General features: G+C 43.8%; 1 protein-coding gene across 1 annotated transcript in view; it reads left to right on the top strand.

The window, feature by feature from the left end:
- Positions 1-26,368, top strand: part of ABCA12 (ATP binding cassette subfamily A member 12) — an 82,301-nt gene that overhangs the window by 1,386 nt on the left and 54,547 nt on the right. Inside the window, exons 2-9 of the mRNA XM_034065509.1 lie at positions 2,589-2,682; positions 16,896-17,043; positions 19,353-19,441; positions 20,832-20,941; positions 21,471-21,656; positions 22,422-22,600; positions 25,084-25,196; positions 26,216-26,312. Of these exons, the coding sequence (XP_033921400.1) occupies positions 2,589-2,682; positions 16,896-17,043; positions 19,353-19,441; positions 20,832-20,941; positions 21,471-21,656; positions 22,422-22,600; positions 25,084-25,196; positions 26,216-26,312 (1,016 nt within the window). The remainder of the gene's footprint in view (positions 1-2,588; positions 2,683-16,895; positions 17,044-19,352; positions 19,442-20,831; positions 20,942-21,470; positions 21,657-22,421; positions 22,601-25,083; positions 25,197-26,215; positions 26,313-26,368) is intronic.

Raw genomic sequence — 26,368 nt, 5'->3', positions numbered from 1 at the left:
GTGAAGGTGGCTCCTGCTGCTGCAGCGGTGCTGGCTGCCCTCACTGGTCTGATGGGTATGGCTGACACCAGTCAGCTCCCCCCTGCAGACTCATGTGCTTTCCTGCTCTGCCTGTCAGCCTTTCCAGAGCTGGCAAACACATTTACTTTTGCCTTACACTTTATCTCCTCTGCAAGCTCCCTGCACATCCCCTGGGGAGAGTGCCCCTACCTGTGCACCATGGGGAGAGCTACAGCTTGCTTGGCTGTGAATGCGTTGACATCAGCTGCAGGTCTGCATCCATGGCTGGGGAGTGCCTCAATAGACATTACTTCTCCTGAGACAGGAACAGTCATGAGCTTAGGTCAGGAGCAAGGTTTGGCCTGTGTACCAAGGGGGACTGGGGAGATCAATGCTTCTTGCATCTCTGCCACTTCTAGGCAGTGTGGTTGTTTAAACAGAGGGGAGGGAGAGAGTGTGCCTGCATCCAGAAATGCTAAGTAAGGTCTGAGAAGTTAAATCTACTCTTAGCAGTGGAATAATCCAGCAACCAAAGGACTATGCAACCTGCCTCACAGAGCTTGATGTCCCAAGAGCCAGGCTGAGGTTGGTCATGGCTCCATTCAAGTCAACATGTTCCACCTGCAAGCAGTTTGGCCAAAGTGGTTGTCTTGGGTTCTGTGAACTAGAAGTGCTTGGTCAATGGGAATGTTGTTGTGTTGCAACTCATGTGCCCAGCTACTAATTCCAAATGAATCAAAGGACAGAGGTACTAAGGGAAGAGCTGTGTGGAAAGTGGGGAGCATAAACCCTGTTTTAGCTTAAAATGGGGAGGTACAAAGATTTCCCTGAGTAGAAACAATCAGCATTCATTTCTTGCCCCAAGAATATGACAGATCTCTTGCCTGTCCTTTAGGCATCTTCTGACTAATATCAGATTCTGTCCTGTTACCCTGTAATTGTACTTTAGCCTATATGGTACTAAACAAGGAGGATGTGTTAATAATCCTCTTTGCTTGTGAGTTAATCAGAGTTAAACAGCATGTTTGGGACTGATTATAGAGAAACCATCTGATATAAGAAAAATGAAAATGTATTAGTTTCAGTGGTCAGTCTTGTTAGCAGTTGTATATATGAAAAGCAGTAAGAGCACTATCTGTGAAAGCTAAAATGTTGCTGAATGCTGAGGGTAGAGGAGCATCCTCTCTGAAGGGATGTGTGGGGAGGTGCTTGTGGTTTGAGGTCTGTCAGCTGTGTGCTTTTGAGGCATGACTCTTACTCCTAATTCAATGGCTGTGTCATCTCGTCAGGGATGATAGGGATGGAGTTGCTGTGAAACAACCATCTTTAAGCTGAATTGCTCTCCAGGATTTGGTTGTTTGTCTGTCTGTTTTTATGTTCCCGTGAGTGTTTCAGGACATGAAAGCCCTTATGGGCTTGGAATTACTTTGGAAACCCAGGTTGGGGTAATATGTGCTGATCTGGAAAAGAAATAGCAACGCAATGGTGAAAATGGGATGATTTTGAGGAAGGACATCTTTGCAGCTTCCAAAACTGGCATGAAAATAGCAGAGCAATTTTGCAGAACACGGTAGTTTGAGCTTAACTAGTGGTGGCCAGAAAGCTCTATGCAGTAGCCAGCTAGTGCAAAAGCAGTTGCTGATTTGAATAATTGCATTTTCCTAGCTTATAAAACTCCAAGGCATGCAGTTTTAAGACTGACTTGGAGGCTCCTACCTAGGTTGGTTTACTGCAGTACATGATTAGCAAGCTGTATTTTCTTTATTCACATCCACTGAGACAGTCAACCCTGTGTCAGAGGCAAGACCTCTGTAAATGTTCATTGGCTTTCCAAAATGACAACTTTATAGCATCTCTTCCTTCTCAGCTCTAAATAGAAAGGTGCCAGGAAGTTGGTTTGCTGGGGTCAGAAGCTCATATGAAGGATCCTGGTGATTGGTGTTCAAATGTGACTTCTCCGATTGACACAGCTCCACAAATACCTTCCTTCCCTCTGCCTTGAGTTCCACATCTTGTCGATGACTACTATGAAAACATCCTTTGTTTCAGCCCCACTGTGAGGCTCAACTACTGTTTGTGAAGAACAGTGAAACTTTTTGGGGTAAAAAATGCTGTAGACTTGTCTATTCACTTCTCAAAAACTTACATTTTGGGGTATAATTCAATCAGAGTCATTTCTACCCATCCTTTGAGCAGTGCCATCCACTGAAAGTGAAAACAACCTTTCACACTCCAGCTCTTTTATCTTGTTATCAGTGCTTCCAAAAGTCTTACACATCTGAGCGTGCTTTTGCTATTACATAGCAGTGTCTCAAAGCTGTAAGCATCATCCCCTTATAATCATCAGCCAAACTGAAGCCCAGAAAGGCTTGTGTTTCTTTCAGACTTGTTATTTGCTCTGAAAATCTTACATAGCTTTTTCTTCCTGCATAGGTAATACTTGGGTTTAATTGTATGCATACCAAGACAGGAGTGATTTACAGAGCATCTCATTATTCATTTAGGGCAGCACTTGCACATTCCAGCCAAGCTCTGGGACACATCAATGTGACAAACATAACCGATCTGTTTTCATTTCTGTTTTATAGGTATGGTCGTTCATTTTGATTTCCTGGCCTGTGGTTGTTTTCATAATCTTGGCCATTATCCGTCTCAAATTCCCTCCAGAGCCGCAGCCCAACTGTAAGTAACTGGTTTGGTTTTATGTCTTTGGGATTTCGTTCTCATTTCAGCCACTGATGTGTTAATATGATGTGTTTTGTTACTTCTACAAACTGGGTTCTTTATAGTTTCCAGTGGAGATTTCCTGGGATGCAGAGTGTTGTAAACAAAATGTGTGTGTTCCTCTGAGGTTGTTGCTGCTTCTATTTTATTTTTCCAAATTAGCTTTATTATTAGAAAACAACTTTAAAGCACTGTCTCACTGAGAGGCACTCAGATGGTGCTGATGCTGACAGCGGTAGGAATTTACATGATATATTGATGGACAAGAGGGCAGCTGGTGTATATCTGCAGTAAAATGAGTAAGGGCATAGGCTTCAAGTGTGATTATGAGGGTAAGGTAACAAACATGAGATTGATCAGCATGAAAGAGTTTACCTTGTGTGTGCTACTGGCAAGAAGTATCAATATAGTTAGCTTGCTACTAAGGCTCAGCTGAAGAGTGGTACATTTTGGCTCCTGGGACCTGATGATGTAAATCTGTGAGCACTTTCTAGCAAGTCAAAGAGCAGCTTTTTAGGTGGGTGAATATCTGTTGGTGGTTAAATGAGTGAAGAGTTTGCACAAGCTAGTTTGTGCTTGAAAACTGTACTTCCTGGGTCAAGAGAACACGTCTGCATTTCAGAGCATGGGTGAACCTAGACCTGCTCTAAACCACACTGATTTAGTGAGTGGTCACTGCCATCAGAAGCAGCACATCCCAGCTCTGGGCACATTTGTTCATGAAGTGATATGGTAAAACACAGCAAGGAGCTTATCCACATGGAAGCTTTTTCCCCTTTTACAGTGTTTGAGTTGGGTGAAATCCCTGACTCTGCTCTCTGTGGCCTCAGAAGTGCAGGCTGAAGGGAGGGGAAAGGAGTAAGTAAAAGGGCTGAGCCCCTCTTTCCATTGATAGCCTGCCTTTGTACTGGGAGGAATCAATCACTGAGCTACACCCTTCATTCATACACCCCTTCTGCTCAATAGAGGGGTTCCTTGTTTCAGAGGCCATGAAAGGTATGCAAGATTCTTGCTTCATGTTGCACAGCTAGAGCTGAATCACATCCCTGTGCTGCAGCACAGTGAAGAGATATTCTTGAGAGCCAGTTTCCCAACACAGGGTAGGAATAGGCCCTCAGAAATTACCATGAACCAGCTGATTGATAGGAGAGACAGCAACAGGGACTGCCTGCATCAGGCTGTCATCAGCTTGATAAGAATAAAGCCCTGGCATGGGTAATGTTGGGATTGTATATTTAGGGTGGGGAGAAGAGGCTGTGTCTGGCAGCAGTGAGAGCAAGCAGTTGGCTTCCAGTCGTTGTAGCCATCAGGTGTGTAAAATATGGCTATGAAGAATCTGCTCTTGATGGCATGTGTAACATGCTGGAAACACTCACCTCAGTGACATGTTATACTCTGATTGAAGTCTTTGCTTCTGTATAATCTGTGAGAAATGGCCACTGTGAAAAATACTAGATATGCATTTAGGATAGCCCTTGTCCTAGAGAGCTTGCAGCCTAGTCTGACTAAAGGTTTGTGTACCTCAGGTTGTAAGCAGGGATGGGAAGGCTGCATAAATAACTATGGAAAGTATCATAGGAAATATTTAATGGAGAAATATCCTTGGTGTCTTAGGGTGACCCAAAGCCCATCTCTGTCAGTAAAAGGTCTGTTATATTCTTCATAGGTTCTCCCAAATGTGAGGGTGTTAAGGCCCTGGAAGAGGGTGCCCAGAGAAGCTGTGGCTGCCCCATCCCTGGCAGTGTTCAAGGCCAGGTAGGACACAGGGGCTTGGAGCAGCTGCTCCAGTGGAAGGTGTCCCTGCCCATGGCAGAGGGTTGGAACTGGATGAACTTAAAGGTCCCTTCCAACCCAAACCATTCTGTGGTTCTGTGCAATTCCCTTGAACCAGTTGAAGCAGGAAAGACAGGATGTGGTACTTTGTGAAAGCCCCAGGTCTTGCCAAGTGTGGAAATGGCAGTCCTCCCACACTGCTCCATTGGTTGTGCTTTCTGGCCCTGATAAATCAAGTAAGGCGAATGTCAAGAGAGCCAGTTGGGTGGTAAAGTATGAATTCTTTTACTCTACATGGCTATTAGTTTGAATTTGTATTTATTTGGAGCACTTTGGCTCTGGATGATTGTATCTTTGAATTAATGGATTAGAAGGAATGTTCCTAGTAACAGCAAGTAGCTCCATCAGTTGTGCTTTGTAGGAAAGAGGGAAATCGGGCAGGATCTTTGGACTTGTCCCCTTTTCTTCCATAGGTGAATTCTATTTTGAGACAAGTATCACAAACTATGCAAGGCTGTCTAACTTAGAAGTGGGTAATAGTAACTCTCTATTGAAAGAGATGCTGGAAAATAATGGTTGTGATGTATTCTTGTGATCCAGATATTCAGACACCACCTAAGAATCCCAAGGGGATGGAGAAGAACATTAACCAGAGCATCAGCCAGTTTCTGCTGCTTTTCTAGTTAAATCAGAATAGCCTCTTGACTATTAATATATATATATATATATTTTTTACACTTGGAAAAATGTATCCACTTTTTGCTTGAAAAGCAATAGAGAAAGTATTTGTGAACATTCTTTTCTATTAGGACATTGGACACATCTAGGAAAGCTATTACAGGAGGGGGGTTTCTGTTCATTTTGAACAGGAACAAAATCCACTTGATGCTGAGTTCCAATGCCTGCCTTAAAAGACACAATCATTGAGTAGTGATAAGAAGCTGTTTCCAGTTCTGCTGCCATGAGATTATTGTAGGTGGACAAAAAAAGTCAGAAGCCCTGAATCAATGACACAGAATGAACTACTCAAATGTTAAGTTTTGGATTAGTGATAACCCCACAGAAAATCAGAGTCTGTAAGTTTCTCCCATGTATTGAGTGCCACAGCAATATCATGAAATCTATTATTTGCTCAGTTAAAATAGCTCAAATTGCAGACAGTAAGGTCTTCTGAAGGATGTCTAATACACATTCAATATAGAGAGAAATTACCAAGCAAATATCAATCAAGAATGAACAAGTGGCAGGAGCTTCCCACAAGACCAAGTTGCTTTGAATGATGTTGTGTAGTACCTAGTGCAAGGGGAGCTTGTGCCAGACTAAAGACTGAAGGGAAATGACATGCCAACTAAATGTCACCCATCAAGAGGATGCTCAAAGGTAAACTCAGAGCTGAGGAAAGCGAGGAGCTGAAATCCATCTGTTATATAATTTTCTTCACAACTAAAGCATCTAGAGGAAGAAAACACCTCTCTCTTTTCTCCCAGGCATCTGTCTGATGATATATACCCATGTCAGCAGAGATTGTTGTCAGGAGAAATTGAACAGACTTCTCTCTCTTTGCATACCCAGTTCCTGTGATGATCTGAGAGTCTAACCAAACAAAATCCCCATCCAACTTACTATGCACATCACAGCTGTGGCTTTTTGACCTTGTTGTTACAGCATCTGTATTTGCTAGGAGGTACTGGGATGTGTTTTGTGGCATACATGTAGAATAAGAAGCTCTGGGTTGAAGCCTGCAGCATGAAAGCCATTGAACTGGGTTTGATGGTATCTTCCAGTCTTCTGTGCCTCCATCACCTGTTCTCTGGAGTGAGTAGGGGTAAAAGTTCCCTTCCATCATTACAGGTTTGTGCAAGGTATGGGAGCTGTATATGAGATACAATCTGTTCCTCAGGTCTCAACCCACTCAGTCTACAGAGAAGCCTAATTACACTCCTGGCTTTAACTAGCACTGTCACACCCTCCCTGCCTGCTTTCTTCCTTTTCTGTTCCCCTTCTTTCCCCTCCTGTTAGTTTGCCCTCATCATTATCCTCCACAGAAGCTCTCCTGGGTGTAGTTAGCAGTCCACTCACTCAGAAACCCTGCTCTTCAGTGCTAGACACCACTCAGCTCTGCTCCTTTGGCTTTCCAAGACAGCCAGGAGGCTCTTCAAGCCATACCTCATTCTGCATAGAAAGAAGCTGTGCTCTTGACTTTGGCCTTAAATCCATCAATTCTGACAGGGAATTTGTTCCCTGAACCTTTTTCAGTGGAAAATGTTCTCAGTGTTTCTCAGTGAAACAACTCCTCCCACAGTTTCCACCTGGATTTCATCACCATTGTGGATATGCCTGCAGGGTGTATTGCATTCATTCAGAGGTATTTGTGATGGACTCAATAGCAGTGCTCCACAAGGCCTATCTTTGCAGCTAATATTTGGGGGGAATATCCTAATAGTTGAGCACTGGACTGTTGGCCAATACCAGCATAGCTGCTGGGATCTAGTTTAGAGCCAGAGCTGCATGCACTATTATGTAGGAGCAGTTTCTACATAACTATGTAGGAACAGATATACTGCTTTCACTCTTGACTCCAGTGCTCCTGGGAGAGGGTCCAGGAGAGGGGAGTCTCTGAACTACATCCAGTGTTACTGTGATAGGTAGCTAGGATTTGAACAGGTCAAGAACTGGCTGGGAAAATCACAGTGGAGATCTGAGAATCCTTAGGAGAGAGGCTGTGGCTTGTGGTACCTGCAGACACACCTTTTCTATGGCTTCTTTGCTGAGGACTGTTGCTATGTTAGAGCTAACTGAGGCATAAGCTGCCCTGGTTAGAGCGCTGTCAATAAAAGGAGGATACTCTATATTGCTTAAAAGGATAAATGCAGATAATAGCATCTGCTTTCCCATGCCACTGAGGAAGCAGGTAAGGCAGCTGGTTGTGATGGGTGCAAGGTTCTGCCAAGCACATGGCAGGCAGTGCCTGTCACCTTCCACCACCCATGCCCCTCTGGCTGTTGCAGCAGTGTGGTGGTAGATGAGTTCAGGGGGGTCCTGCCCTGTGGGTCTCCATTACTAAGGATATCAAACCACTGTCAGCTCTGACAGTTCCCTGCCTCAATCCCTGTGTGTTGCTCTGATGCAGAGACCCCTCCATTGACTTTGTCCCAGGAGCAGAGAAAGATCCTGAGCTGGGTTAGTTCTCAATGTGAGTGATGGCTGTGTCTGCCAGTACATATGTGAGGGTAGATGGCATGGAGCAAGCTGACCACAGCACTGTTCTTCCTCTGAGATACCATCCTGGAGATGAGAGAGCTCTGAAAAGGTGCTTGCACTTTAAAGGAATCTTATTTCACAGTTGGAGGGACCTGAAATAATTTCTTTTCCTAATACTATGAAAGAATGAATAGGTTCCCATGCTAATTACAGGGAGTTGAGTTGGTGGCTCAGCTGCATAGGCCACTCCATTCATTTGGATAAGTCATAGGTATTTATGCAAGGCATAATCCATCCCAAGGCTTCATCCTACTCTTTACATCAGACTTCCAGATCTCCTTCACCATTGGCTGTGCTGGAGCAGCCCCAGTCCTCATTTTCCTTTACTTTGCTTCATTTTCCTCCCCTTCTTTTCTGTCAGTTTTTCCCCTTTTTCAAACACACACATCTCCACACCCCTGATGCTTTCTACAGCCTCTTCCCCCTTGTGAGGGGTGACTGAAAGATGTTTAGAGTTGAAGCTCTTGAGTGCCAGTGTTGGCTTTTTTCCTCCTCGCTGAATTACAACAGGGCCTTGGGGCAATCGCTTAATTCTGACTCCCTGAGGCAGTTGGATACCAATGGTGGCACCTAGAAATGCAAAGGTGCTGAGCAGTTGGGCTTGGGCTGAGGTCAGCAGTTGATGTGTGTGTTTCTGGAAAGATCACTTCTGTTTAAGGAATCTAAACCTGGACTCTGGAGACTTACATGGAGGCACTCACTATTGACAAGTGCTGGTTTAGTAAACACAGCTTTTGTGCAGTTTGGGGGTTTGTTTTCAAGAGTTTAGGTATGGATTTAAGTTTTTAGGTTCCAGGTTCTTGCTGAGAACATCCTGACTCTGTTCTCAGGGCCTGTTTGTGTAATGCCCTGCTGCTTATTTAGACAAGAGCAAGTTGGCTGCATTGCAACAAGCCTGCATTAAATACTGTTTGTAAAAGCCCTGTAGGAAAAGGACTGGTGCACAGTTCCTCTTGTCTCTCTTGGTGTGGTTGTGCTTCAGGCAGTGTAGCATCCCTCCTCAATACAGTCAACCTCCAGTGCCATCCCTGCTCATCAGCTTTGTCATTTCACCATCTCAACCTGAATTTGCAATACCTCTTACGAGGTTTCCATCTCCCTCCTTTGTTCCTTGTGCTTGGTTTGGGGGTTCTTTCTCCTCCCTTTACACCTACTTCTCCCACTCTGTTGCACTCCTTTTAGGCTCTCTCATCTTTCTGATATCCTTGATCAGTACATGAAACCAATACAATCACATTCAGGTGCTGATTTTGAGTTTATTAAACCAGGGGGTGGAAGGTGAAGGTCTGTGGGCGAGCAGAACTGGCTTTCCTGGTCTTAATAAGCATGGAAGGAGATGCTGTCTGCTCTGGGCTGGTCTTATTTGCAGAGCCTGAAATGCTCAAGGGAAGAATTAGGCAATGAAAAGCTTCCTCCATTGAGGCCACCAACACAGGGAGGAGTCTCCCAGTGAGTTTTCTGCTGTTTTGATCTCCCTGTGGTAGGCAGACAACTGAGGACATCGTGTTATTGAGACACTCGGGATGCTGTCACTGTAAAGATGGGAAATGCAAGCTCTTGAATCTCCCCCAGCCACACTGGGCCTCTTGGGGGGAATGGGTTTATCTGGGGTCCTGTTGAGCTTTCCTTTTGAGAAATAGGATGTGGGAACTGGCATATGATTTCTAAATCAGGATAGGCTGTGAGGGACACAGGGGAACTGATGTATGTGCAAGAGATGCTCACAGCATTTTTGTTGCATAATTTGTATGGGGAAATAAGAAAATCCCTCATAATTCATATGAGGGAAGGAAGATGGCTAAGGGTGAGACTGCTTAAAGCATAATGGGAAGGCAGAGGGGGAATGTGCCTGCTCCAGGGACACTGAGACTTGGGCTAGCACCAGATTGCCATTATTAGAGTGTGTGGTGGCTGGTTTCCCCATGCTGTGTGCCAGTGTGACTCTGATCTGATAGATACTGAGGCCTTTTGGTGTCTTGCAACCTGGGGGTAAGCTCAGGGAACCTCTTCTTCGAGTGCTGACTGCTCAGCAGATGAAATGGAGGAGGTCAGTGTCAGTTCTGCTGCCTGGCCAAAAAGAGGGTGAAAGAGACTGCCTCCTTGCTCTGGAATGGGTTTAAAAATGGCTTTATGATATGAAAGGCAACAGTGGAATAGGGAGTGCAATACCGCACCATTAGTTCTGCTCCAGCACAGCTCTTAAGTATGTGATTAACCTGAAGTCTGAGTAATCCCATTAAAATCAATAGGACTAATTACTCCTGTGGGCATTGGAGACACTCCTCAAGACTGGGGCTGTGCTGCCAGGAACTGTAACACTGTCCTCACCCCTGTTTGTTGCAGCAAGTGTGTGACTGGTGTGGGCATTGATCCTGCAGGTGTGAGAAGGGTAAAGTCTCAGCTGGCATTTGCCTCCTGGCCCTGCTCCTTCATTCCCACTTAACTGTGGAGGTCCCTTTCTCCAAGGTCACATGTGAGTTTCAGTGTACATGAATGTCACAGTGTCACAGCAATTCAAGTGCTATGGCAATTAAATAGTCTCTTATCATAGATAGGGGATAGGCCAGTCATCTATCTGGGGCTTTAACCTGGTCTAGCAGAGGGTGTCTTTGCCCATGGCAGGGTGTTTGGAATTAGATGAGCTTTAAGGTTGCTTCCAGCCTGAACTATCCTATGATTCTATTAAGACCATTCCTCATGTGTGTAAAAAATACCCTGCTTCAAAAGTAATCTTATCCCATAGATCTGATGATGGGGTTTAGTGTTTGCAGAGAGACCCAAAGTCCTAACATTATCATAAAGCTTTTCTACAGAAAATAGGCAGCTTCATTTGTTACTGCTAAATAGATGTGAACCAAGCTGGAAAGGGGCAGATGCACGTGGTTGAAGAGGAGCAGTATTGTCATCATGTCATGACACAGGCATGTTTGTCTTTGTTTAACAAATGAAAGGCACAAGGTTTAAAGTAATGCTGTGTGAAATATGAGAAAGGAAGTGAGAAGGTTGTGTGTACATTGTATAGTTAAACATTGTGCTTAGAAAGTAGCAGTAAATATTTTCATTCTGTGTTGTGACTTCTTAGACAAATATAAATCACATCTGATAAACTCAGTCTGGGTTAGACTCCCTGCTGCTGCTTGGTGATGACTGAGAGAGTGTGTAGGACCACAAAGCATAGGGTGTTCCCTCCAACACTCAGATCTTCAAAGGTTAAAGGTTTCTTCAGCTAGAATCTGAAGGGATTGAATCCAAGGGATCATAGAATCATAAAATGGCTTGGGTTGGAAAGGACTTTAAGATCATTTAGTTCCAACCCCCTGCTATGGGCAGAGATGCTTCACACTAGACCATGTCACCCAAGGCTCTGTCCAACCTGGCCTTGAACACTGCCAGGGATGGAGCATTTGTTGGGTTTTTGTTGTTGTTGTTTGCTTGTCTGGGGATTCTTTGTTTCATTTGGTTTGTTTTTTTCTTAAAACAAAGCACTTTCTCTCCCTTTTGCTTGCTACCTCATGACCATAATGTGATTCTTCATCCTTGTGTTGCAAGAGATGCTCATTTACTCACCCTTTTCATTGCTGATCATGGTTTTATTTATTTCTCTATCAAACCACTCTTTGGCCATCTTTTCCTTTGCTGAAGAGTCACAGTTGCTAAGTCTGTATGACTGAGCAATGATTGAATGCATTTTCACTTAAACACAATGCTTCCTAATGAAGCCATTTGCTCATTAGTGCCTCTAATTCACCAGTGAGGGAGCTGAGATTTGTATAGATTTTTTATGAGCTATGGAAGGACTTAACACATAAGGTATATGCAGTATCAGAGTGTATGAGATCTGAAGCCATTGGGTGAGCTGGTTGGTAGTTTACACAGGAGACCACTTAAAAATGCTACCAGTTCCCTTTCCTTTGCTCTGGTGTGGATAATAATGGCTGCTGTCCTCACAGCACTGATGTCCTTTGGGGCAGGCAGCCTCGGGTTGAAGGGAGTGACATTGGGGTTCATGGTGCTGTGCCTGTATTCTGCTAAAACACCCAATTCCTTGAAGTCAGTGGTTGGACTCAGCTAATGCAAATGCCTGAAACCTCTGCAATGAACGCAGCAAAATCAATGTGGCAACATAGAACATTGTCCAGTTAGATGGAAACACTTCAGTCAATTTCAGTTAATCTTATTGATTGTAATGAAATAGTATTTTTCATCTTTCTTATGTGACATTTATTATTACCCTGACACTTTTCGTTGTTATTCAACCAAGCACCTTTACTTGAAGGAAAGATGTTTTGCTCATGTTGAAGGGAAGTATGTTGTAGTTTACAATATTCAGGAAAGTAAGAGAGTTTTCTTCATTTTATTTGGGATGGAAGCAAATGTAGGAAACCAGGATTTCCAGTGTCATGCATGTATTATAAGTATCTTGTGTTTATTAAGACTGCTCTGTATGCCTTTGCTCTTCTCAGCTCTTGAAGATGTGGCTGGCCTGGCTAGACGATACTTGAGCATGGAGAACCAGCCCTTGGCAGCTCTAAGCCCTTGGCCTCTTCTGCCCTTTGGGATTCCTGTTTTGGTTTCTTTAGGTTCAGTGTCCTTCTTCCCATACTGATAGAAAATGAAAGCTCTCAGTGAGAGGGGACAGCAAAAGCCTCTGCACTTGGGATTCTGCTGCTGGCAAACCCAGGAGTCAGCCTTTACTAGCAGAATACAGACCTGGGCTCAGGTTTTGGTTGCAGACAAGTCAATTTGACCAGAAATAAGCTGGGGTGACCTCTCAGACATGGGCAGCTGTGGGTGCAGTGATTTCTCCCTCTGGGCTCATAGGCAGTGTAGTGGCACCCTCCACAGGTAATTGTAGTTTTAGGGAATTCAGAGGTTTAAAGCTAAAGGCAGTGGGGAGAATGACAGATTATGTTTTGCTGTGAATCTGCTCTATTGTGTGATGTAGGATCTTAAAGATGGGGACTATAGGTCTATGGAGATCTGTATTCCTTGGATAGGAGTCCTATCTTCTGTAGCATGGAGGAGGCTGAAGGTATTCCCAACAGTAGAAACACCACAAAAGTCAGTAATGGTGATGTTCTGTTTCAGGTTGTGAAACTATTCCCATCAGCTCCTGCCCTTTAAAATCTGAGGAGCTTTTGCAACTCCCCTTCAGTAATGTTTCATAGCTAGTGCTTATGTTGTGTACTAATGCAGCTGACGTGCTGGATAAATCCCAGCCAAGGGAGGGACAGGTACTTGCAAGTGTTTCCTAAAGCACTGCAGGGAGTGAGGAGCCAACTTCCTCCCTGGCCGTCTACACAGTGATGTATGAGGCTGGCACAGGTAATGGATTTACATGTGTGGGCAGAGCAGCCTGTGTGGCTTTGTGGAGTCACATCTCCATTCCACAGCAAGGGGGGGTTGGAACTGGATGATCTTAAGGTCCTTTCCAACCCTAACTATTCTATGATGGAGGGTGGAAAGATGGAGCAGGGAGCCCATTAATCTCTTGACTCACCTTCTCATCAGTAAGCTCCTTCCTTTGCAGGATGAGAAGGAGTCACAAGAAAGAACTCTGAGGTTACACCATGTTTGTCTGGGCCTTGGGCTCCTGAATCAGCCATGCTTCCTGTGCAGTACCTTATGCTATAGCTGCTCTGATCTTAGGCATGCTGGACAAAGGCAGCATGGTCATAAGCTGAGCTTACTGTGGCTGTGCTGCTCAGCTTCTATTGAAGGTTTTGCCTCTGTGGCCCTTGAAGGACAGGAAGGGCTTAGAGCACAATTCTATGAGGAATAACTGAGGGAATTGGGATTATTTAGTCTGGAGAAGTTCAGGAGGGACCTTATTGCTGTCTACAACTACCTGAATGGAGAATGGAGGCAGGAGGTGGCTGGTCTCTTCTTCCAAGTATCAAGTGCCAGGGCAAGAGGAAACAACCTCAGGCTGCACCAGGGAAGGTTTAGACTGGATATTAAGGTTCCCTGAATTAGTAGTTAGGCATTGGAACCGGCTGCCCAGGGCAGTGCTGGAGTCACCGTCACTGGAAGTGTTCACAAACCATGTAGACGAGGCCCATAGTGACATGATTTGGTGGTGGCCTTGGCACTGCTGGGGTACAGGTTGGACTTGATGATCTTAAAGGCCATTTCCAACCTCTTTGATTCTATACTTCTATGATTTTCAAGGCAGTATGAACAGGGAGACAAGTACATGGAGGCTCTAGTGGTGGTGAGGTTGGCTGCTTGTCACCTGGGAGTGACAGACCTGTTACACCAGTCTGGCCACCCTGTTCTTGGTCCTGTGCAGCCAGTGTGTGAAGAACACAGTGTGATGCTATGGCCCCTTCAGTATAATCAGCTGCCACATGGGAAAGCAGGGGTGGAATTCATCTCCCAGCAGAGTGTGTCTGTGGAAGGGGTGTCTGCATCTGAACCAAGTGTTTAAACTTCCTTTGGAGTCAGTGGTGATTTCCTCCACGTAAGCAGCAGAGCTAATGTAACAACAACCAATTTCATTCATGATGCATCCTGTATGTTACTTAAGTGCATGGTTGTGCTGATACTCAGGGTTAAGAACCAGCATAGGACTAACTTACAGCAAATGGGAGCTCAGCTGAGACATTTCAGATCTTTCTGTGTCATGGTCTGTCTTGAAGAACCTCCTTAATTCTCTAACATCAGAGTCCAGGTCTCTTCCAGAAAAGTCCCCTCTGCATTGCCAAGAACATCATGGGGTTACACTGGTTCATGCCTGCAGTGATTTAGTGATGGATCAGGCCCCGTAGTTGTACCCAGGTGCCAGCAAACTGCTCAATATCTGATGTGAGTTGGCAAAGGCTCCCTGAATACCTCAATCACATTGGGCCAATGGTGTCTTCACAGGCATCGTGCCACCGCCATGAGTAGCAGCACTTCCAAACTGTAGGTCATGAATTCCTGTCTTGATATATATGTATTACTACATATATCTCAAGAAAGTGCCTTCCTCTGGATTTGTCAGGATCTCCTTTGTAATTGCCTCTAAACATCTCACATTGCTCCAGAGAAGACCAGTGCTCCCCAAGGTCCCAGCCTCATCCTTTCATTCCCCACTCTGCCATCCAGCTAGGAGTTACACAGCTTTAGCTGCTCCAGGTCTACCAAGAGACATGGGCTTAGATCCTGGCCCTGGTAATCATTTGTAGATGCTCTTTACTGTGAGGGTGGTGAGGCACTGGCACAGGATGCCCAAAGAAGTGGTAAATGCTCCATCCCTGGCAGTGTTCAAGGCCAGGTTGGACAGAGCCTTGGGTGACATGGTCTAGTGTGAGCTGTCCCTGCCCATGGCAGGGGGTTGGAACTGGATGATCTTAAGGTCCTTTCCAGCTCAAGCCATTCTGTGGTTCTATGATTCTGTGTGGATGGCAGCGGAGGGTATAGCTGTTTCCTGTCTCCTGGCTCCTACCTGTGTCATTATGGTTATGCTCTCTATCCTGAACCTCATGGCTTTCCAGGTCTTCGAAGCTTCATTTTGGTAGGGACACTGATAAAGTGAGGTCTGTTGTGCATTTTTTGCCTGGTAAGTCCATTTCCTGCACGGGAGTGAGGGTGTGGGAGATCAAAAGGAAGATGAGAGGGAAACAAAGACATTTTGCAGGGTTGCAATTGGTGATCTCAAAGGGCAAAACATCCCAGACATGGCAGGGATGTTCCCACAAGGATGCTTCCAGGTTAAAGTGCCCTACTCTAAAGTTTTCCTTGTGGGCAGCAGATCAATTGCACTTCAAACCCTGTACAGTGGTGTGTTTTTGTCCTTTGTCCCAACACCTGAAGGACTGCCTGCCTGTAGGGATAAGAAGGATCCTTGGTGCTCTGATTACCAGGAGCTGGCTCAGCCTGCTGCGTAACTTGTGGTGGCCTGCGGGATGCAGTGGGTGTTGGGGGAGCTTCCCACAGCAAGCAGCTTTCTCCTCTGGCAGGGTATCTCCTTTTGTTTTCTATGGCACTTCTCTGCTGAGGCATCCAAGACAATCACAGCACCACTCAGAATGGGTGCCTTTGACTCTGTAGGTCTCAGCAGTACTGCTATAACTAATAGATGTAGTACAAATGTAGTAGGGTGTCTGTTGGAGGGGTTAGAGACAAAGCTGTGCCAGGGTGAGAGTCACAGGTCATCTTTTGAGACTAAAGAGTAAGGTAATCAATTACCACAAGCCTGCCTGTGGGCCTTTTTGTATCTCTGGCTCCTTTCCATAGTAGAAATAATAGTAAAGTCCTTTGCCAGGGAATTTTCCAAATGATTGTTTTAAATAACATGTTGCTGTGATCCAACAGAAGATGTTTGAGATTTATTGGGGTGTTTGTCACTGAGAGGAGAAGCAGCTGGTGAGCTCTGCGGGCTGGCACTGAGCAGCATGGGGCAAGTGGCACATAAACTACTAGAGCCACTAATTACTCAGGTCCACTCTGTGTGTGTAGAAATGGGACACAGGGACATACATCTCACCCTATGGTGCTGACTGCTGGCAGCACAGGTCACCAAGCAGATGGTACAGGAGCTGCTCTCAGATGGCAGGAGACGCAGAGAGGGTGATGGTGATAGATCACTCCTCTCCCTTCCCTGGACAGGTCTGCACAAAAGCAAAGGAGGCTTTCTGGTGCTGGATCCATTGCCCCTTCCAATGGTAAAAGCTGAGATAGAGCCCTCTTAGCAACCTGGCTTGATGCTGATCCAACCAAGACTTGGAGAACATACTCTTATGGGTGCTTCAGGTTACTTTGGATGTATGCCTGCTTTTAGTTTAGTTTCTAAAGGTAGAATTAGGATATAATAAACATAGGATGCTTTCGCCATTTCTGGCCTGTTTCGTGTGTTTTTGGGGTGGAGGGGGACATCTGCAGTTGCTTCAGTACCAGCAGGTATCTTACAAATAGCTTGACTCTTTTTCTTATTCAAAACCCATGCCTTTCATGGCTTTGGCAGTGTTGAGGAGGTGTTTCTATTGGCATTTGGCAGGTAGTGCTGCCAGGGTGGAGTGAAAGAACCTCACTGAAACTGAGAAACAGTCTGTGGTTTGGGAAGAGAAAATAACACATACTGATAGAAACACATGGCAAAAAACATGCATGTCCTCATCATAATAATGGTGTTTTCTTTATCCTCCTTCTTCTAGGTTATCTTGCACCTCGAAACCTTCCTAGTGCAGGCTTCTTCCCATTCCTGCAAACCGTGCTGTGTGATTCAGATGCCAGATGTAAAGGCACACCGTACATACCAGAAGATCTACTGCCAAGACTTAATGACATATCATCTCTCAGACTGTAAGGGCATCTAAATATATCTGGGTGTTTCCAGCTGTAAAGCAAAACTTGCTTTGAGGTGGAGGGAGCAGCCATTTGTGTCTGTATGTTCTAGTGTGTCCATAACAGAGAGATCTCAGATACCTGCTATAACACAGATACAGTCTCAGATATCTGAACACTTAGAAATGAGAATATAGGCTTCAACATGGGACACTTTAAATACCTTCATACAGGGGACAGCTATCAGTACTGTGTCAATTGATCCAGGCTGTGTCCATCAGTCCAGGATGCTGTGGGTGGAAATGGCAAATGTTTCCAAACAGCTCTAGTTTGAGGTACATTTGTTCTGGAGAGACTGCTCTTTCAGTAGGTTCTCCAGGTGCCAGCCACACTCAGTCTGGTATCCCCTCTGCAAGCCATCAAACCTATTGGGAAACATGAAAATGAAGAGGTTTTTACCCACAAAAGCATGTAGATTTGCAGCATGGAGCTGGCTGGCCATGTTTGTTGGAATGTCAGTTTGTTGAAGTGTTCAGTGGAGGCATTTTGATTTCATTGATGTTTCAGTTGAAGCCACATAGCATATGCTTTGGTACATGCCAGCCAGGGTTGTTTGTACATCTTTGCTGCCTGGTTCTGGCACACACCTGGGGGAAATGCCACTCTGAGTCCAGGTTGTTCATTCAGAGGTAACAATCTGGGCATTTTCCATACAAGGTCCCTGGTTGCTCATCTTTGCTTTCAGGGGAGAAGCTGCTCAATAGTGGCTATATTAGAGCCTCAAAACCTCCCTTGGCCAGAGCTTGAGAGTCTGAAGAGCTAAAGTAGGTCCCATACCTTCCACCAGACAGCCCATTAAGAAGGGTGAGGGATCTTGGGGTGGGCTGCTTCTTAAGGGTCCTCTTTAGTGCAAAGGACTGTCATTTCCTGGGTCAAGTCAATGGTCAGAATGTCTCCATTGGTTAGAAAGAATCTGGATGACTAAATATATGGATGACTGGAGGTGAATCCTAATCAAATTCAAGGTCACACAGCAGAGGAGCACAGAGCCACATAGAGACTGGATGCCTGGATTTGCAGCTCTTCCCTCATTTCCTCATTGCAATTGTTTTTTCCTGGGCATGTCAAACAATGGTTAATTTAGGGTATTGAAATGAAGAAATGAGAACTTCTAGTGCCAAAGCTTGAGATTTTCTGTGGGTTTCAATAGCTATAAACCCCCCTTGCTTTCTGGTTTTGGTTTCTGTATAGCTGTTTAGGAAATAACTGGTTTTTCCTGCCAACTGAAAATCAAAGGATTTGGCTAAACTGGAGTTCAAGTCACATGAGCCAATAATAAGCATCTTGACCACTATTGATGCTAGTAGTTGGCTCTGTGAAGTGTCATACAGCTGTGTGTGTATACCTACACTTGTGTGGTCAATGTTAGCCTTAGAAATACACTGTATTCTACAAGAAAAAATCATCAACTATTAATTAGCTACAGTAAAACTATCAGGACAGAAGGTACATCTTAGAATACAAAACCATGGGTGAGTTTGTCACAAAGGCAAAGTATTTGAGCAGTGATCCTTCCCTGTCTGGTTGTATTATTATGTAATATTCCAGTTTGTAATACTCAGCTGATCCAGACTGTTTTATCCCCTCCCATTGTGCAACTCTCACTGGAGCTCTTATTAAACTGTTTTATACTTTGCCCTAAATCTGTGTCATACCAGTGGCCAGTAGGGAAAATGGCAAGGTTCTCATCTTTGATTCTGTTCCTTAGAAGCATTTAATAAAAGGGAACTAGATACAAAACCTGAGCTTAACACCAATATCTTCCACCCTTTCTTTTCCTCTGTAGTGAAATACTTGGGAAGGGTGAAGTAAGGTCCTGTTGTCTTCAAGGATTTCTTGTTAGGGGAGTTGTTGCAGCTGATATCAAGGACTCTGCTCAGTCTAAGTGTCATGAAGTTGTGCGCTGTTTCTTCTTCTGAGTGTATGTTGGTGGAGGATGGAATAGGACTGAATACAAAGAACCTTCTTTCCAGAAGTGGGAATTTAAGATGAGACCAAATGCATATGTTAAGCCTTGTATGTCCTTGGTGCTCCTGCAGAGTAGGTATGAATGTGTCCCCTCCTGTTTTGTGTCTGAGAGCATTCACCAAAATACATGCCTGGCTTCCAGAAGGAGCCAGGCTTTTGGACAACCCAGATTTCAACACACCTCCCATTAAATCCAGCTATAGACACATTCTAAGTCATGCAGTAGTGAAGTGTAAGCTTGATCATAAGAAACTCTGTGAGTTGTTACAGGTGTCTTATTTTCTTTTCTTCCTCCCCAGTAAGCGAAGGAGCTCATCCAGTGCAGCCAAGAACAACCATTCATCACCATGGAGAGCAGAGGCTCCTAAACGCAGGAACGCTTCACTGGGTAGGTTATTTGCTGCTCTGCAAAGTTCTGCTCTTTTAAGGTTGATCTTTTGAAGCTCTCTGGGCAGAGATGCAATTCTTAGAGCACTGCTAAAATGATTTATGTGTTCTCTCCAGGCACATGACCATGGCCATGACATTAGTGTAAATTCTTGGCAATAAGTGCAGAATTTGGCTAAGAAACCAGGGTTAAATTTCTGCACTTCCCAGGAGCAAAGTGAGCTCATAGACTGTTTGAACATCAGTGAAAGACCTGGCTAGTTATGGAATATTGCCCTTTTACTGCCCACAGATTGTCCATAAACAGCCTACGATTTGTTTTCAAATGCTTTTCTTATTCACACTTCCCCAGCAAATAAGTTGTCTTCTGTGCCCCAGCAGGTATTTATTGCTGGTGATGCACTCCTCTGATGTGATTTTCTTCCCTGAAGGAACCCTCAGACTTAAATTTTCCATAAAATCATTACAATTATTATTTATTGATGGTAATGGCTCCTACTGTCCGCAAGCCACCAGGATGGATAGTCCTTTCTCTACGGAGCTCACAACCAAATGAATGATTACAGCTTTGCATTCTGTGACTGTTCTGCCCCAGCCATTCACATTTCCAATTAGCATTCCTGCCAATGCACTTGCTCTTTGGTGTACAGGCAGAAAGAGGCAGAACACAAGAGGCACCGAATGCAGAAGTGTGAGGGGAAAACCAATGATCAAAGCACAGTGATGGGAGCTAGCAGCTCATTTTGATGGCCACAGATGATCAGGGAGGAGCTCAGGTCTACATCTTACTTTTGAAAAGGCAAACAAAGATCCCAGGTGATAGCCTCTGCTGGTGTAAAATGGCACATGAGCTGTGTGCTTTTGAGAGTGCAGCTCTGTACAAGTGTTGGCTTTGGTGTGTGTCAGCTGGAGACCTGGCAGTGTGCCTCTGAGTAGAGCAGGCAGCAGTGCTCCAAATCTGTGTGAGAGCTGTTTCTGAATAGCCAGTACCACACACTGGTGCCAAAGGCACCTGGAGAGTTCTTCCTTATAGGGCTATTTGCTTGAGCTGATATAGACTTCTGTGGAAGGCTTACCCATGTCTCTTCCTGCATAGGGGAGCTGCAGAACTGGAGAAAAGAAGGTGGGAATTAATGTTGAACTGTAAGCACATAGTTAAATGCATTTAATTTTTAGAAGCTGCATAAGGAAATAGTGTAATCCAGGGTTTAATTATGTCAGGAAAAACCTTAAGTAAGTAATTACAGGATGCCATTGGCTGTACCATTGGAAACAGATGAATAATGATGGCCTGCCCAAAGCTGTTGTTGGCTATCTTGTCTCATGGTTTGATGTGGCAAAGAGGTTAAAAGACATTAAGTAAAATATGGTGTTTCAAACTGTTATTGCAGCGTTTAGGGATTTGGTATCTGGTGGAGAAAAAACCCTTCAGAATATTTCATTCCCATCCAACCTGACTTCCAGCATCAACATGTTCAGCAAAATCCTCAGTTTTGGGAAGGTAAGTCTGTATTTGCATAAATGCTGAGTGTGAACATTTATGTATCATATTTAAAGAGTTAGAAGCTCAAAGTACCAACATACAGCCTTCATTGCTTCCAGATCTCCCCTATTCTATGAATTAACTTTATATTGGGAAAAGGAAGACAGTTATTGTGGGTGGATTTTCAGCTTTGTGCTAAATTTATTAACCTCTAATCAGAAACCAGATAAACCAGACACCATGGGACATAATAGCATGAATTATCACACACTATGTAGGTGTTGACTATCTACAGGAACAACTACTTTTAACAGAAGCTTGGTCCCATGTAATGGGCACTGGCATGCTTATGTTTTTGTATTAAGGCTTACAAACATTTATGCACACATTTCTCTGTTCACCTGTTAGTATTCTCTCTGTGTGTGCTTGTAATGACAATGCTTTTCGTATGTCAGTACTACTACTTAAAGTCTCATCACTGTGTTTAAAACTGTCCCAAATAGAGTATTGCTTTAAAACTACCTTTAACTTCACATCTTATTTTTAGAGCCAGACCCAATATTCAACTGCAGCAAATCTCAAAGTCATTCTGTGTGAGGTGTTGTCACGATATGTAACACATCCTGATCTGGCTGAAGAGAAGATGGTAGCCAATATCCACCAGACATTCTGCTTTACTGACCTATCACTTTTAGAGTCATTTACCCAAGAGTTCAGAAGTCAGCTCTCTGAGGTAAGTGGGTCCTTTCCTAATATCTGCAGCTTGTAGCTTTGTTAGTTCACACACATTATTGCAGTGTTAGGGAGATAGAATGGGACCCCAGCTGGTAGGAGTTGCTCATCTCTATACCAAAGTGCATGAGGAGGCTGAGCTAATCCTTGCAAATGGAATTAGCCCAAAGACCTTGGAGCTGAGTACACAGCTCAGGCAGGCAAGGACACCTAGCTGTCAGCTAGTGGCCATTCAAGGCTCTCACCATGCCTAGGTGTTGTTTCTCCTTATTTGCCCTGCTGCAGCGATAGGTGGATAGAACAGAGTGAAGATGTGGAGTAAATAAGACTATTTAAAGCTAGGGGAGGCAGTAAATTTAATTTGTGTGTTATCTCAGCTGTATAGCTTCATCCAGTAACCCTGCACCTGGTCCAACAATTCATGACTGAAGCAGTGCTGGTCTTTGGGAAAGGTATATAATTAAAGCAAATGAATCCTTTAAAGGTAATGCCATGGTGAGGATTGATATTAATTTTTCTTGTATTCCTAGTCTTTGGGCTGTTTGGAACATTGTGAATTGTAGGGCTTGTCTAAGCAGAGGATTTATTGTACAGTCAGGGATGTGAAGGTAAAGCACAGTCAGTTGTTCCCTGTCACTACAGCCCTTTGAATGTATTGCTTTGTAGAGTTGCATACAGGTGCAGTGCAGGCTGAAAAGCATTAAAAGACCCACTGGCAGGAAGGATTCTTGTTCTTAAATAATCCCTTGCATTGTTATTTGTTAAGGTGCAACACAACCCACAGTACCAGGCAACATTCGTCAATGAAATGGTCTCGTTTCTAAACCTCATCTCCCAAGTGCAGAATGACACCTCCCTGTGGCACCTGCTTTTGCTGGCCCCAGATGTGTTTCAGGGCAGCATGCAACTGGAAGACATAACTGATTTCCTTCAGAACCCAAGCAGGTAAACATACAGAAAATGCCAGGAGAGGCACTGGCTGCTGGAGGGTTTGTGTATTGAACTGGAAGGACACCACCTCTCATCTTGAAGAAAGGGTGTTGGCTTGAAAGCATCATTTATTTGGGGGATGATAAAGTTCCATGCTAATGCATCTCTAATGGTCTCTCAGTGTTTTGATTGTCAACGACTGTTATGTCACTTTTTAAATGAGAGCTTGCTATAAACTCTTAGTTTACTTCCAGCCTGCTTAGAGACACTCTCATGCCCATGTACAGATAGAAAAGGTGGTGAGTAACAGCCACTGCCTTTGGTTGAAGAAAAGCCCTTCTGTCTGGATAGTTGTTCTGCTAAAGCAAGCAACTGTCTGTTCCTTTCCAGAAAAGCATAGGGCCCAATTCAAATTGCTCTGGAACACCTCAAGCATTTGTAAGGGAGCCATAAGTTCTTTTTCTGTTGTTTGTATTCTTTTTAAACTGATTACCTGATTTATTGATGTTTGAGCTTTCAAGATCGGTCTCAAGAAAGCAGAGGAAAGAGGGAGCCTGGTTTTTAGCTTAAAGGGGTTTGAATATGTTTGACTTTAAGAAGAAAGTACCAGTTATGTTCTTTCTTAATGGTTATATGAAGCAGATCTGGCTTAACTCCATTAAGTAACTGTGCTGAAATATTTGATGCTGTATGCAGCTAGACCAATAAAAATGTTCTAAAATGGGCTTAGGCCTTTAAATACCTTTTCTGGTCTGTAGCTGGGCTAAACTCTCACTGATCTCTTGAAGGCTTGAGTTACTCAAGAGAGTAGGGGTCTCTGTCCCAAATCATCTACTGGCTGTGTTACTGACACTGCTATAAATTATCCTGAATAGTCCACTTGTTACAGCAAGCACCTGTCTTCAGACTTCTCTTTTCCTTGAATGCATGAGCAGTTGGGTAAAGATGCCAAAAGGAGGCTGTAGATACTTTGCCACTTTGATTATGCCCAGGCACAGAGGGACTCACCTCTCATCAGTGGCATGTTGCCATGGTACTTGAAGCCCCATGCATTTAATACTGAGGTAATTTGCCATACTGCAATGTGGGAACTATTTGTAAGTTTTAGTGTCCTTATCCTTAAAAGAGTCAGTACCAGTGTGGCAAGAACTTTGATTTTATTCAGAGATGTTTTGTCCATGCTGTTGTTTCACTCACATGATCATTACATTTGTTTGCATTTAGTGGCTTTCAGATTCAAACCTGAAGAACCAGCACTGAGTGCCCAGCAAGAATTAGTATTTACTGTGCTGCTTTGCTTTGCTCTACAGTTATCATAGGCACAACAAAGAGGCACACAGGATTTCACCACCAGAAGTGTGCAGTGCTTTTATGCCTAGCATCTGGCAGTGTTAAGTGCATGAGTAAAGAGTTACTGCAACGAGATTGCACAAATAATATGCTTAATGATGCTTACAAAAGCACATCTTAGCAAGTCTGGCCATGTCTGTTACTAGTGTAGCACTGATCTCCTAAAAGAAAATGCTGGCCAGGGAATTTTTTTGTAGTATAGATATGAAGATTCAGAAGAAAAGAACTTTTGCTTATTGTGGCATCAGAATTAACCATGTGATGAGCACCAGCTGCTGTGAAACAGTAACTTCAATGTAATAAATTCTATAGAAAGCACAACTGCAGAATGGAAATGGTGAGCACCAAGTCCATGAAACCTGCATGGAGACATTATATTAAATGCAGAGAAAAGAGTTTCCTGGTGCTCTGTAAGTTGCCACTGAAATCAGCTCAGCTAGCTTCTTTGTGTGTCAGCTGCAGAGCCTCAGGCAGGGGAGAGATCATGCATTTCACAGTGACCTGTGCCTGCAGTGAAAAGCTGCTCTTTATATGGGAGAAGTAAAAGGAACTAATAATCACCATGAAGTTTTCAGTAACCTGCACACAGTGAGCAGACTTTTAAATGACTTCCTCTGTGATACAATATACCTGATTATCAGCTTGTTCTTTCCTAAGACTGAAAAACATTCCTTGCTTCCCTGTCAGCCTGATCATTACAGTATGAAAGAGGAAAGAAGGAGAACTGGAAATGGTAACAGTTGTCATTGCTTCTTCCTTCCACAGATGTTGTTGCCTAGGGACTCCTGCTCAACCTGGAGCTTGGTTCTTGGTTTCTCTTAGGACGAGATTGGCAGCAGCAGTGAATCACTGGCTGGCATATCACCTGGGTGCTTTCTAACACCTTTTGTGAGGATTTAAGTGGTCAAAATCTATAGGTTTTACATAACCTTTGGAAAAAGTACTCCTAATGAGGACTACACATCTGTTTGTACTACTATACTACCATAGTGTTCCCATCAAAACCCCTTGTTACTTGTATTTTGTGCATGATCAAACAACTAAAAGTCTTCTGTGTCAGGCATCTTAAGAATGACAGTCTGTACTCCAGCTTGAACACTTGTTTTATTTCATTCCATAAACCTGGGTGTGTGTTTGTTTTCCTTTAGCATTCTTCTGGCAGCTGGGAGTGTCTCTGCATCACTTGCTACTGATGATAGATTCAAAACTGATCAGAATGGGGTTAGAGATCTTCCATATTCCCTGAGCTGCTTGGAGCAAGGTAAGACTCCTCCATACAGTCATATCTGTGCAGAAAACTGTGGTGCTGAGGAGAAGCAAACTCCAGGCTATATCATAACCATATAGATTGCATACTGTTCAGGGCTCAACATAATGAAATCTTCTTTCAACCTTTTACAAATGTGAGTTAAATACCTCATTTCAAATGGAGAAGCAAAAAAGCTTTGTTAATACACTGAATGAACATGAGTTTGCAGTCTCAGTGGACATGGGGAGTGGTCATTTTTTGTCTTGATTTTTGGGGGGTGAGAAGAGAGTGTCAAAATCTGCCTGTAGTTGTGGGCTTTGTCAAATTCACTTCAGTACATCAAGGTAGGGGCTGGAATGCATAACAAGCAGTGTTCATCAGGATTAGCCATTCCTCTAGACACCTGTCAGCTTGTAGCAGAGTCTTGATGTCCACCTCTAATTGAGGTTATGTGAATAGGCAAGGGAATGGTACAGCATCTAGATCTACAAGGGTCAGATGGGTAAATGCTATCCATTCTCTACTTGTTTCATGGAGGTTGTGGCAGTTGAGGGGAATAAGAAGAAAGATTAATGCAATTTAAGTAAGGAGGACATGGAGATGTGTCTTGTGGGAGGACTGGACACTTGGGGATATCAAGATGAATGTAAAAGGCTATGAGAGACATAAATGACGCTGCAGACAAAGACTACATGCGAGTAGTAAAAAGTGATTCCCAGATTAAGGGAAAGAAACAAACTGCATAACTGATGGTGAAATGGTTCTAAAGCAGGAAGAGAGCTCCATTAGCACCCAGATCACAGGGGCATTTTGCTGTTCCTGAGATGGAATATCATTTCTACAATGGTAGATCGCATCCTGACTTTGAAAGGCCTGTAAGAGTTACACCTCAAAAGAACACCCAAATTTCTAACCTTGTGTCTTGTAGGAGCCTAACTTCATACATGCATGTTATCCTTGACAGATTTGCAATGCAGCTTTTCTCGGTTTCCAAAGTAATATGATCTTTACTCTTTACATATTTGTTCTAGATAAAGAAAAAGATTGGCTGACCAGATATATTTGTAATACCTTTGTTAACTGGAAAGACAATTGGACTTTAGTATCTGAATTGGAGGAAGTTCTGAGGTAAGATATTATCTAAAGGGATATTACTAACAGTATAATTCATATCTATGATCTTT

This window comes from Melopsittacus undulatus, chromosome 8 (assembly GCF_012275295.1).
Source record: "Melopsittacus undulatus isolate bMelUnd1 chromosome 8, bMelUnd1.mat.Z, whole genome shotgun sequence".
Taxonomy (NCBI): domain Eukaryota; kingdom Metazoa; phylum Chordata; class Aves; order Psittaciformes; family Psittaculidae; genus Melopsittacus; species Melopsittacus undulatus.
This window is presented reverse-complemented; position numbering and strand designations above follow the sequence as displayed.